This window comes from Ursus arctos, unplaced genomic scaffold (assembly GCF_023065955.2).
Source record: "Ursus arctos isolate Adak ecotype North America unplaced genomic scaffold, UrsArc2.0 scaffold_6, whole genome shotgun sequence".
In the NCBI taxonomy this organism is placed as follows: domain Eukaryota; kingdom Metazoa; phylum Chordata; class Mammalia; order Carnivora; family Ursidae; genus Ursus; species Ursus arctos.
The window spans coordinates 35,874,234-35,888,396 of record NW_026623078.1 but is presented as its reverse complement, the minus strand read 5'-3'; the positions used below and the strand labels follow the sequence as shown (position 1 = coordinate 35,888,396).

The 14,163-nt window shown below is 36.5% G+C and overlaps 1 protein-coding gene across 1 annotated transcript in view; it reads left to right on the top strand.

Moving 5' to 3' along the window:
- Positions 1 to 14,163, top strand: part of ZNF704 (zinc finger protein 704) — a 237,866-nt gene that overhangs the window by 38,410 nt on the left and 185,293 nt on the right. Inside the window, exon 2 of the mRNA XM_026495838.4 lies at positions 8,867 to 9,108. Coding sequence (XP_026351623.1) covers positions 8,867 to 9,108 — 242 coding nt within the window. The remainder of the gene's footprint in view (positions 1 to 8,866; positions 9,109 to 14,163) is intronic.

Sequence of the window (14,163 nt, the reverse complement as noted above, 5' to 3'; positions counted from 1 at the left end):
GAGGGTCCACTGTGTTTCAGACACTCTTTTAGGTGCTGGGAAACATCAGTACATAAAACAAAAAATGTCTATCCTTAAGAGCATCCTGGGCTGGTGGAGCAGCCAGGACTATAAACATAATAAACAGTAAATTATACGGTTCGTTGTGAAATGGTAAGCGCTAAAGAACAATATAAAATAGAATATGGCAGATGTGGAGTGGGAGAAAAGTGCATCAGCTTTAGAGAGGGTGGAGACATTTGCACAAAGAATGAAAGGGTGAGGAAGCAAGCAGTGTAGGTATATGAAGGAAGAACATTCTGGAAGATCGGGTGGCCAGTGGAAAGGCCCCAAGGCAGGGGTGTGTCTGGCACGTTCAAGGCCAGCACAGGTTGGGGAAGAAGCAGGAGAGGGAGAAGGAAGAATAGAAAGAAGCCAGCTCAGATGAGGCCCTGGAGGCCACTGCAAGGACTTTGGCTTTTATTCTGTGCAAAATGGGGAGCCATTGGAGGGTTCTGCAATAAGGAAGGGCATGATCTGACTCTTGTTTTTGAGAGATAAGACTGGCTACTGCTACTGAGAAGGAACTGGGGCATGTAGGAGGAGGGGAAAGAATGCAAACAGGGATCCAGGGAGGAAACTATCGTACAAATCCTGGCAAGAGGTGATGGTGGTTTGGCTGTGGAAGGTGGTGGGAAGTGACTGGATTTTGGATATATTTGGAAGGTAAAGGCCACAGCATTTTCCCATGGATTGGATATGATTGGTTGAGTTAAACATTGATTTATATAAAACAAATGGAATACCTAATTGATGTGATAAATTAAAAATTCTATATACTGAAGTTAAATCCAATAAGGTTGAGCCACATTGATATTGATTTCCCCTCTCTCCTTACATTTGGTTGGAAAAGATATGCAGGTGACTTTAACTGAGACTGAGGTCTATACTGTACTTTACAGAAGTAGGGGTTTCCATTCAGGGCTTTTCAGAAAGGATTTAAAAAAAAAAAACTTAAGTTTTGTGTTCTCACTTGCATAATTTTAATAGAAGGTTTGAAACTTCAGCCAAGAAGTCTTCCACCAAAGATTTTTGCAATAACTTTGCTAAATGTGCAGCTGACTAATCTGCCATTAGGCAAGCCAAGTCATGCTTTGTTGACTATTAAGTTGTGAGGATATTAAAGTTAAAACTTGCTGTAGTAAACCCAGCATTAACAGCTCTGATTGCTGAGGTGGTGTACTTGTATGGTTAGAATGCATGATGCCAGAACCTAACACGGCGTTTCAACTCTGTTGTGATGAGTTTTACTTCTTGCCCCATCTTCCCACCACAAAACCAGTCTGACTTTCATCTGCCATTTACTGTCTTGGTACAGAGAAATAATATACTTGAGGATAAAGCAGTCAAACACTTCATTGGTTTCAGAGGGCTAAGGGAATAGTATAATCAAGGGCCTAGCAATTGGAAGCAATTGTTTTTAAAGTGTTTCTATTACACCTATTCATTAGGACTGGATAGATTTGCCATGCAACTTATTTTTCTGTGTACCTAGCATGAAATTTGAAGAATTTAATCTAAAGTGATGAGTAGAGTTCTGTTGACTATTTCTGGACATACTTTTTGACAATTGACTCAAGAGTCCCATCTTTCTTTGAGCATGACCCTGAGTGGTAATATTTTAAATTAATTTACAATCAGTTGTTCCTATTATTAATATAACCCTTGCTTTCTGTGTGACATGTTCGAAAATCTTTGGGTCTGACTACATATTTCACACTGTGGTTGATATAGCCGTGGTCATCAGTCGCTAAATATGTAATGTATATTTATGTGTTTTGAAAGCAAGTTTAAAAAATAAATCCTAATGTGGGGAAACACAATCTGAAATAGGAAAAATTCTCTTACAAAGTTTTTCAGGTATGACTATCTAGTTTCCTGGTGAATGAAAAAGTCTTAAAGAGTTGCTTGGCCAAGTAGACTATTCACTTGCTTCCTAAGGCTTGCACTCCAAGCGTGGTTTTGCTATGGCATGAATTTCATTCTCTTTTCCAGAATTTCAATTTTACTTTCTTAAATGCAGAAAGCCCCAAAAGGCAAAAGGGTTGGCTTTCTGCAGATTATTCCTGGAAATCCAGTTAATCTCCAGAGCCAACTCCTCAAATTTTATTGGGTTGAGATGAGTAAGCAAGGACAGTTTCCAAGAGTGAGTGTTGACACATGCTTTTTGGCATCTTACTTCTGCAAATCCATAGGGAGGGTGTTAGGATTAAGGTGGCCTGGAATGCACTTGAGTGTAGACAGAAGAAGGGATTGATCAAGTAAGTGGGCTGATGTTAGAAGCCATCCTCTTTTCTGATGAGCTGTGAAAACCAGATGTTTTTGTATTGAGAAAAGCTGATGAGCTTCAGTCCCTGTCTTAGAAAGTGGCATCCAATTTACAAAGGACACCATTTAGAGAAATTCAAGATTTAAATAGATACCGTTAACGTCTTGTTTAAAATATTGCAATTTTCCCTAGTATATCATATTTATAGTTATGCTGTTTATCTTCTTTTAGGAAAACAAAAGCTGTTCATTGGAATAAAAAATTCGAGTTTTATTTGCTCATTAACTCAGTAATTGGTAGTGTTCTCATATAATTGAACACTGAAGCTTTGTTCCTATGCAAAAAATTACACTGGATAATGCATGTATCTGTGATGTGCTGCATGAAGGGCTTCTGTGTTGGGTAGAAAGAAGGAATTCAATGGTAGTTATTGTAATACAATATGATTGAGAGGTGCTGATAATCAGTGAAAATAATAGTGCAAGTGAATATTATTTTAAGTAATTCATTTTCTCTTTTAATATATGCATATATACTAATAATTGAAAGCTAGTGGAAGAAAGAGTATTACCTACATAAGTGCCAGATTCTTGAGAAACAATTATATAAAAATGGTGTGTATTTTTTCATCATGGAATAACTTCATAGGTTTTAAAATACCAAATTATATGCAAACAAAACAGAAAGCAAAATTGGCATATAAATCTGCTCCCAAGGAAAACCATTCCTAACATTTTGGAATGTCGTTTTAGAATTTTCTTCCTCTTTATATGCACACATCCCTTTTCCCTGAGATCATATTACATATACTTATTTGGATTTCTTTTGTTTTCAGTTAATACATTAAATGTCTTTCCATTTTAATAAATATAGAGATACGTCTCAGTTTTTAACCATACCTTTTGTTTATGCATACTTAACCCCAAATTTATTGATGTGTTTAAGGAATTTGCATTTGTTTAATGTTATAAGTAGTTCTGTAAAAAAAAAAAAGTTCTGAGATAAATATCTTTGTGTGCTTTTCTCTTTTCTTTCCTTAGATGTAGAATTGCTAAAACAAAGGGGTGCTCACTTAAATTTGCTACCTTTCACCAGGTGGGCCTCCTATAACATGTATGCTCCCTCCAACAGTAGTTGAGAGTCCCAGTTTCCTTATATGTCGTTTAGCACAGAGCATTACTCCTCATAATTTTTGTGAATCTTTTTTTTTAAATTGTCTTTATGTTAATTTTTTTAAATTTGAAAACCTTAAATACATAAAAGTCTTCCATAATCTCACCACCTAAAAATTGTGTGCGTGCGTGTGTGTGTGTGTGCCCATCCATAGGTATTTCTAATTATATAAGAAAAGAAGTCAAAGTGCCCTCTTGGCCCATTCAGTCTTCTATTCCTTAAGGTGTATAGCTTTTTAACAAACTACTCTGTTTTTTAAATGCAGTGCAATCATGCCTAACGTATTAGTCTGCAACTTGCCTGTTTCTCTTAATAGATCATGGATAAATGTTTTCCTCTTAATAAATCATGGATATATTCTCATGACCTTCCTTTGGTGACTTAATGGTATGTCCATCGTGTGGGTGTTCCAGACTTTGTTCCCCAGTGAAGAACATTTTGGTTGTTTGATTCAAAAATTCCAACCTCCAGGAATTTTTCCTGCAGAAAAAAGCTTGCACAAATGCATAAAGCTCTATGCATACATACACAAGGATGGTCATTGTAGAATTATTTTTAATAATGAAAAATTGAAAAGAACCTAGTGTCAGTCAGGAAAAGAAATCTAATCTCATGAACGGTTACAGTTTTCAGTGTTTTAAAAAATTAGTAGATCTATTACTAACATGAAAATGTTGCCCATGATTTATTGTGAAATGAGAAAATAAGTTGCAGAGTAATACATGTAGTATAATCACATTCATGTATAGATGCTCCAAACAGTATGTATACATTGATAGGTATTTAATGCATTTCAAGTAATTTGAAGTGTTGCAGTAAATTGTTAAAAGCTGTTCTCTCTCAAGATTGGACATGACTGGGCAGGGCTGGGAAAGGGATGGGGAGGAATAGAAAGCTTTCCCCATTTTATTTTATACACATTTTTATTGAAAATTTAATAACAAGCATATATTTTGTAATACTTTTAAAAATGAAAAGTACATTTAAACTCTACAGAAACAGTGAAAAAGAAAATGTTTAAGTGAGATGAGGTAGCTTCTGAGAATCTACCTAGTTCACAGTTTATGACTCCATGAAAACACAGTTAAGTAGAAAGTAATATTTCTTATAGATACACAATATTTCATTTACAATGTGGCACAAGAGTAAAAAGAAGAAAAGACGAAGAGCAAGTAAACTGTAAGGTCAGAAGGGAGTTAGCTAGAAGCAGAAGTGGATGCCATTGACTCCGTTTCTAGAGAAATACAGAAGAACTCAAATTCCTTTTCTTCAAGAGAGCTCTCCATTCATCTAAGAGCAGATGTGTGGGGCATAACCTTTCTATTTTCTAGACAAAATATTCCCAATTCCTCCTACTAAGATGCTTTGCCATGCTGATCATTCTGTTGTGTTTGTTCCAATTTGTCAGCGTCCATCATGAAATGTGACAGCCAAAGTCAAATACTACTACCTTCTGACATCCAGTCTTAGTGTGGGGTAGTCAGATGAATCCTTTCCTGGGCAGGAGACACTTTATTTTTTCTTAATCTAGACTAAGATTATTCCTAAACCTTAGCCTTGTTTGTCCTCCTAGAAATTCCTAGTCAGTGGTCTTGCTGTTTTTCTTTATTATTCGTCACTTGGGCCTTCTAGATTGTGTTTGTTTGTTTGTTTGTTTCGTTTCTGGCTGTCTTCTGTGTTGAAACCTTTGCCTCTTTATGAGCTGTAGCATGGAGTGCTTCTTCTGATACCCTCAACATTTCTATCGTCAAAACTATCTGGCTCATAGGAGTCACATAATTAATTGATATCCGCTTCCAGGAAGGAAGCTAACTTGGCCCAGGCCATGTAGATCATCAGAAGACTTTTCCTTTTGTCACCAGGGCATTGTGCAAATTGGGGAAAAAATAAACAAGAGTGCCCTCTTTGGACAGATGTACAAAAATTCCTCTCCAGGTGGAAGAATGAGAAAAGTGTCCCTTTTCATTGGGTGATGAAGCCAAAGGATGTGGCTTGAGTGGGAACAGGATCGAGCCCCATCTTACCAGTATGCAGGATATAACCATACAATTGCTTGCAGTGGCCTGGCTTGCCATGTCACTTGTGTTTCAAAAAAAAAAAGAAAAGACTCAGACTTTATGGAACCTCTTTATAAGCACAGTTTCCCAATTTCTGGTCTCAAGTTTCTTGTGACTATTCTTTCCACACCAGTTACTCCCGGCTTAGTTCTTCTTCTTCTTCTTTTTTTTTTTTTTAATTAGCTGTACTGTTGAGGTATAATCTACATACCATAATATGCATCTCATTTTAAGAATACAGTTCAAGGGTTTTTAATAAAATTATAGCATTATACAAATATCATTACAGTCTAGTTCTAGAACATTTCCCCCACCATGGAAAGTTCTCTGGCATGCATTTACTGTCTGTTTCTTACTCCCAACCCCAGCCCCAGGCAATCATTGATCTGTTTTTTTGTCTTTATAGATTTGCCTTTTCTGGAAATCTCATATAAATGGAACCATATCTTCCTTTAGCTGCTTTGTTCTGCTAATCTAATAGGGGTTCAAATTTAATCGGTGTTCATATGTTCCTTTTGTTGTGTGCTTCTGGTAATCTGCTAGAGGTGCGACAACTAGACACTGGTCCTGTCCCTTCTGCTACTACTAACCGGATTCATCCCTTTCTTTCCATTCTGACTCAGCATTCAAACATGCTCTATTACCTTTCATCTTAGAACATTTTCCCTTGTCCAGCATCCTCTCCAGCCACCATCCTATCCCTCTGAGCCATTTCAGAGCCCAGCTTCTCAAGATTTGACTTCATGCACTCTCCCCACTCTCTACTTTCCTGTGAACTCTTCTTTTAAAAAAAAACTTTTAAATGTAAATATCTGATACGGATAAAAGAGTATTAGAAAGAACATGTAATCTTTATATGTGAACTTTGAAGCTTAGTAATATAATGAAGATCTACACCTGTCACCCACTCCTTCCAGCAGTTTTACAACAGTGGAATCCATGACTCAAAGTATCTAAAATCTCTTACTCATCGCTATATTTTTTTGTCCTCTTTGGTCCATTTCTAACTCCTCTTTGTTCCACTTTTAATATAAGGAGTTTGGGCTAAATAGTCTTTGAAATCCATTACATTGCTAAACTTCCCTGATTACTGTTGAGAGATTAATTTTTTGTTTAGGATGTATTATGGAAGACATAGCTTACATTGAATATTACTATATTTTTATGAAGTCTTGGCTAACAGCGTGACATATAATTATAACATAATTTCCATAGGAAATTTATTCTATTTGCATTAATTTGCTTTAGAATGCTGGATTTTTTCCCCTAAAATTTTGAAACTAAAAGCTGAGCTTCCCTGTAACGTTCTCCACTAACCCTGTCTTTGGATTAAATTCATTTACCCAGTACAGTCAGCCCCAAGGGAGGTATAGATGTCAATTATTGCTACAACTTAATACTAATGACTACTTAAATATTTAATTAATGTAATACTTGACACTTGGGGGGAAACTATTTATAATAGTCAAAACCAGGGTTTTGTTTTCATCTTCTATGCCTGGTGTTTAGTGTATCCCTGTTGTAACATAGGCTTGGAATGATGTGCTATGAAGTGAAAAAGTACCTCCCTCTCCTACCTCCAGGCAGAAAAAGTTACAAGAAAGTGACTTGTGCTGGATATTTGAAATATTAGTAATTATATTTGTTGATTTTCTAAGCTACATTTTTATTGAACATTCATTGAATTTTTTAAAGTTTGAAATATTTTTTATTATTTTTCTATTGTGTACTGATGTCAAAAAGCACTCATTTTAAGAAATAATGGTAACTTTTTAATGAGTTGCAAGAAGACCGAAAGTGGCTAACCATTTTCCTGGGGCTAGGTCTGACAGGAACCCCATGAGAAGAAGATCATTTTGCCCTGACAAGTATAGGCCAGGGAGAGAAGAGAGCTCAGTGTTCATATGAAAGATACATGCCAGCCAACTGGATTCCAAGGCACAAGTTCATCCCTGGGTTCTGGAAATTCTCATATGTGTGTGGGTCTTGTGACTCTAACATGCATACCTCAGAGTTTCCCTTTAGTCTGAAAATTACTGGTCTTTAATATCATACGTTTTCAGTCTGCCATTATTGAACATACATATGCTCATTTTATTCTGAAAATGCCTTATGTTTGTGGCTTTAGCGTCTATAATTCTAAATCTATTTGATCAGGTTTTTTGAGCTTCTCCTCCTCCCTAAAATTAAGAAAGAAACAAGCATATCCTCTATTTAAGTGGGTAAGTGAGAATGTATGGATTTTATAGACTAAGTCCACAAAAAGGATGAACTGTTGAATGGACCTATGACATGCCTTAACAGATGTGCATATTTTGAAACACAGGCCACTTAGCAGTGGGGTACTGATCACTTTTCTTTTTCACTCTCCTTTTTTCAAAGATTTTGTTTGTTTATTTTAGAGGGAGAGTGTGAGATAGGAGAGAGCACGAGCATGGTAGGGGCAGAGGGAGAGGGTGAGGGGGGAGCAAGATCCCTGCTAAGCAGGGAGCCCAAACCTGGGCTCTGTCCCAGGACCCTGAGATCATGACCTGAGCTGAAGGCAGACACTTAACCGACTGAGCCCCCCAGGCGTCCCCTCTGGCTCTTCTTTGTACATTCATGACTTTAACAAGTTCACTCCAAACCTCACAATACCAACCACCTTTACAAAAATCTCTAACTTCAGTCTTTGTTTTTAGTCATCACAAATTCTGAAATAACCAGAGTCCATGTCCTGAGGCTTACTTTTATACTTGTCTTAAACTGAAGCATTGTTGCATTTAGTCAAAAATGGTAAGAAAAATTAATGACTTTTCTATCATCCTACTAATAAGGGTTTTCATTAAGATCTTAACTGCTGTAGATAAAAGATAAAAGACAGTTCTTCATGAACGAGAGAGTATGGTTAAGATCATTATTCATAGTCAAAGATAAGGCTCATTTTATGTTTATAGCACTCTTCTATTCAACATAATTAGTGTGAAATATTTGAGAATTTATTTACTTAAGTATCTCAGTTGTGGAAGAGAAACCAGCGATGCATTACATATTCAGATTTGTTTTAGGAGCATTATGCTGTCCAGTCTTCACAGTTCGTACGCCTGGAACTTTCCTTTTATGTTTGTGACGCTGCTTTGTTTGCGTGACGACAGGCGATGCATCAAATGTCTGTTACTTCGTAACGTCAGCTATTTTATTTTTATGTTATATTTTTCTCATTTAAGCTGTAAAATCTTCAACATGAACAAGGAGGTCTCCGATCTGTGGTCGTTTCTAGGGTCATCTGCATATAGTCATGCAAAGCTGAGGTTCTGGCAAGTAAGAATTGTTGTGTTTCGTTTCACAGGTGGGGAGCGTTAAGCGGGAAATGACCTTCACATTTCAACCAGAGGACTTAAAACGTGACTCTAGTAAAAAAATGTCTCATCAACACTTGTTTCCCTTGGCCATGGAAGAAGATGTGAAAACAGCAGACACCAAAAAAGCCAACCGAGCCCTCGACCATGAAAAAGAAAACACTCGCTCCATCTGTCTCCTTGAGCAAAAACGAAAAGTTGTTTCTTCCAATATCGATGTTCCTCCAGCAAGGTAAGGGGACGTTAGACTTTCTCTGTGACTGCCGTAGGAAGTCATGGGAGAGCGTCTACAATCTCCACCACCATATCTCTCTAAAGCATAGAGACTTAGGAAGGGTTTTCTGCCAAGAACATTTTTCTGTTGCTTGTGTGAAATAGAGCAGGTAGCCTGGCTCTTTGGAACTGACTTTGAGGCTGCTCTGGTTGGAAGTGTTGTAGCTCTAGAAAAGAATGTTTTATTAAATTTTGGAAAATGAATAATAAAGAGCAGAAGAATAAACGTAAAAGAAACCAGGAAATGTAGTACTGAGGCTAGCCACTTAAAAGTGGGGATACTCAGATACTCAGATTTTGGGCAGAGGTTGGAGGCCAGATTCAGCCCCTGGCACGTTTTTGTATAGCCTGTGAGATAAGAGTGGTTTTACATTCTTAAAGGGTTAAAAAAAAAATGGAGAACATGTGACATACATCCTAGGTGGCCTGCAAAGCCTAAAATATTTATATGTGACTCATTACAGAAAAAGTTTGGTGATCCCTGGTTTATATCATGGTAATCCTTTAAAGACAGATCTACCTTAGAACTGGGCCAAGAGGGTTTATGGAAATATCAAAAGGCTTTTATCACATTATAATTTTACTTAAACTACATCCAGTAGCATTAAATCAAAGCACAATATTAGGGCAGAATGACAACGGAATAGGAGTAGAATGGAACATACTAGATCTTTTACTTATTTTCTTGCTTGTCATTTATTTCACTTAGAAAATAAATTCCATGTTGGCTAGGATTTTAGTCCATTTTGTTCATGCTGTATCTGTAGCACTAGAATAATGCTTAATTATGTGCTAGGGGCTCCATAAATATTTGTTGGATGAAGAAAAGAAAGAAAATGCCATAGCATGAAAGCTTGCTTATTTTTAATATGTATGCCATATTTTGTTACCAAAAGCCATTTATAATGAAATTTCGTGAGCAATTTTTTGAGGTGTCCTCTATTCGTTTGAATGGTTTCAGACAGCTTAACTAGGAAAATAGTATCTTTGGAAAAGGGATAAATGTTTCTTTTCTACCTATTCACTTTTTATAATCAGAATTTCATTGCTTTCTATATTAAATCAAAAATATCTCTTCTAGAAAATTACATATTTTTCTATTCTGCTACCAAATTTGTCATACTTTCTAAAATTACAGGTCTCTTTGTTTTCCTTAACCTTCAGTTGAAAATTTTCATTTTTCATTACTTCCGTTTAACTACTTAGAATTATTTGCTTTTCTAATTTTTTCCTATAAAGCACATGTTAAATTCTTTAGGATTAGTTCCTTTAACTGGGGGCTCATCATGAAATGTTTTATCACGCCCTAAAACTGGTAGGTACTTCAATTCGTATCTGTTATTTGGTTGACTCATAGGAAAAGTGACATGTTAATTTGAAATGTGAAGAGCTATGGTTTTATTTTCTTCCTAAGCTTGTAGTGCAAAAATTAGACTTCCTGATGTCAGATACTTTCATGACAACTTGCAGTGCGACAGGATTTACTCTACCTAAAATTTCCACTAGAGCGTTTTATATGTTAAAAGACCTGGAATTAATCATTTTAAATTACCATAGATTGTTTTAGATATATCTTTCTTCTTTAATTTCATCCCACTTGCAAAAGGTTCTGGGGAAAATAATAAAAAGGAAAGGAAGAAAAATGTTTTCTGCCTCTTCTGCCTCTGGTATGTGGAATATGTTTTTCCACTTTCTCCAGTTCACTAAGTGTACTTAACAGTTATGAGTCAAGCCAGTATTATTGTAGTGTTCTTAAACAGTATAGGGAAGTTAATTAGATTTTAAATCCATTAATGTACAGCAAAAATTCCCCAGTGACAAGGTATAATTTAGACATATTCATCTGTTATGGGAAATACTAGTTAAAGCTTCATTGTTTGAGATTTCCACTGATGCACTTGTTTTCATTGCTGTAGTAAGAATTTAATCATCACAAAAATGCCAACAGTTGGTGAAATAAATTGCTCTTCCTCTTAATGACAATGAAAGAATCAAAAATTGTGGGGTCTAATTATCTAACTCTGAATTCTTTTGGTTCTATTTCCATTTACTGTCATGGAATTATTTTGTAAATGTTAACTTTCCACTATCATCTAGATGGATCAATATTTTATTTTAAAGAAACTCCTTTACCTGAAGTGGTAAGATGATACAGGACTTTTCTTTTTGTTTATAAAGGAGAAATAGAATTCTGTCTGGCGGCAGTGTATAAATAATGAAGTTTGAGTACATCTACAGTATGGTGAAGTTTATTGGTAGGAGGAAATCTAGATCTTATATAATATATAGTAAACATATGCATATGCATATGCATATATATATATATATATATATATATATATATATATATATATATATAGTCTATGGCTCTAACCACATGATTATTGCAACTTATTCTCCTAAATCCAGATGTTATGTATTGGACAGTTCTTAGAAGGGCAGGATAACTGTTTTTGACCAATAGAGTATCATTGTTACAAAGTTTCTCAACAGTTTAAAATAAATTCTTTATAATCTTTCTCACTTTATCTTTTGCTTATTCCAAGTATAGCTAATATTTTTGTTGATGTTTGCTTTCTATATTTTGTAAAGTGGAACTTGAAATTTATTTTCTATGGTTTATATAATGAAGATAATAGATATACTTTACGTTTTTTCATATCCCTCAAAGGGTCTAGGAACTACCCTCCCCATCTTCATTCTTCACCGTGATTGAGCATTTCCTGCTTCCATTCAATAGATTATTTATTGAGTACCTGCTACGAACCCAGTACTCAGTAAAAAAAGGAATGAAATGGGATGCCAACCCTCTAGGAGCTTACAGTTGAATCATAGAAACAGACACCTAAGTAGCTAATTTCAAGTAACAGTTCCTAACTTGCTCCCTTCTTATTAAAACTGGATGAATTTGTACATAAAGAAGAATCTCTCAATATTAGGAAAGGTGTTAATTTGATACAACTATTCAAAAGCCTAATTTTTTTGTTAGTCTCTTTTTCAAGGCGGGGATGAATGGAGAAAAAGGAACTCTGTATCTGAGGTCTACTTTACAAAATCCCTGTTTGTTTACCCATTTTCTGAGGACCCATTTAAAAGTTGCTAGTTTCAGGGAAATATAAATTGAAATAAGTTATTAATCCTGATGTGTTAGTCTGGGTAAATGCCAAGGCAGGATTAAATGCACGTGTTTTATTGGAACAGTTACCTGTGGGAGAAAAGGGGTGGGGCAAGGGGCAGGGAAGGAGGGAGATGCCAGGGAGCCTGTGGTGCAGGTGTGAGCCCAGTGAGGGAGAGAGCCAGGGAAGGTTGGGTGGAAGTGTCCCAGACTGACTTGCAAGGCCATCAGCAGTCCCGCATTATATAAATGCAATGGAGTCCACTTACCTGTGGGATATTGCTTGACCAATTTTAGGAAGGAACAGTCTTTTCTTTTGGGGGACTCCTAGGGATGGAGGTGAGTGCATTATAGAGTTGGGGTACTAAGAGTGTTCCAAGTTCTTCAGTAGAGAAAACTAAGCAGAAAGAGCAAGAGTGTGTGAGAGAGCACATGAATGAACAGTGTTTCTTTGGAACTAAAGATCTCTCATTAACAGAAAAAAACTTCTTTGCAACCTGAAGGATTATTGGGGAGCAATAGTTTGGGGTTGGGGGTTACCAGGAGTGTCAGTGCGAACGGTGGGGGCAACACTCTCTAGACGATGCCTCTCTCTCTGAAGTTTTCATCACTTATTCACTTAGTAATGCCTGGTTATAAAAGACAACACCCCCTCCAAAAGAGATTGTGAATGGAGAATGAGGAGTTACTAATTGTAGATATGTCATCTTAAGTATTTTTTAATCTCTAGGGAAAAATACTAGCAGCCTTGATCTTTATGGAGAGTTGAGAAAAATGAACTTTAAGAGTATAAAGAGACAGGAGTGTGAGCTCTTGAAGAGTCCATCCAGAAAGAAATTCCAACGCTGTAGTTTGGCTCAAGAAATGAGTAAGAGGCCAAAGGTCAGTAAGTAAGACAAATGCCAGTCAAAGGTTTTTTTGTGGGCAGAGCTCAGTGACTCATTAGCCAAGACAGTGATTTTAGCCTGATTCGAAAAATATGATGAACCTAGGCCCCAGATAATAAATGAATCATGCCCAGATTAGTGGTGGAAATCTGGGGAGAAAGAAAGAAAGAGTTGAAATCCAGAATAGGGAATTTACAAATTAGCCAGGGATGTGAGGCATAAATGAAGTTGAAAGGAATTTTTCTGTTCTTGGAATGTTTGCCAAACTGTTGGACTAACATGAGACTTCTGGTGAATCGGCTTGCTTGAATGTAGTTGCTAACACCAAATTCTTTCACAGTCCAAAAAGAGTTTATGTGAGTGTTTGAACTGACCCAGAGGGTAACTAGGCATGGTAGTAAAATCTGGGAGTCTCAGAAAAGAGAACATGAAGGACTCAGGAGAGCCCATATTGGAGGAGAAACTTCCACCAACATTAGTTCTGCCTGTTGTGGAGAGTTGCTGGGGTTACCACTGGGCTAACTCCCTTATACGGTTCATGAAGTCTGCTCTTACATTCCTGTATATTTTAAAGATTGTGTGTAGTACTTTCTGGCATATATTAATTGAAACCTGCTGCTTTCGAAGTAAACTATTTCGTGGCTCAGTCAGTTAAGCGTCCGCCTTTGGCTCAGGTCATGATCTCAGAGTCCTGGGATTGAGTCCCGCATCGGGCTCCGTACTAGCAGGGAGTCTCCTTCTCCCTCTGCCTGCAGCTCCCCCTGCTTGTGTGCTCTCCCTCTGTCTCTGACACATAAATAAATAAAATCTTTAAAAAAATAAAATAAGGTTAACAGTTTTATAAAATATGCTGATTTTATAGTAAACTATGTAGATATTTACCAAAAGAGAAACAAGGAGAAACAAGTACTGGACATTCATGTCAGAACTGAGAAATTGTAAGAGCTGTAAATTGTGAGAGAGTATAACCGATGGTAATAGAAATAAAGATTTTTGGTCTGTGTGTGCCAGA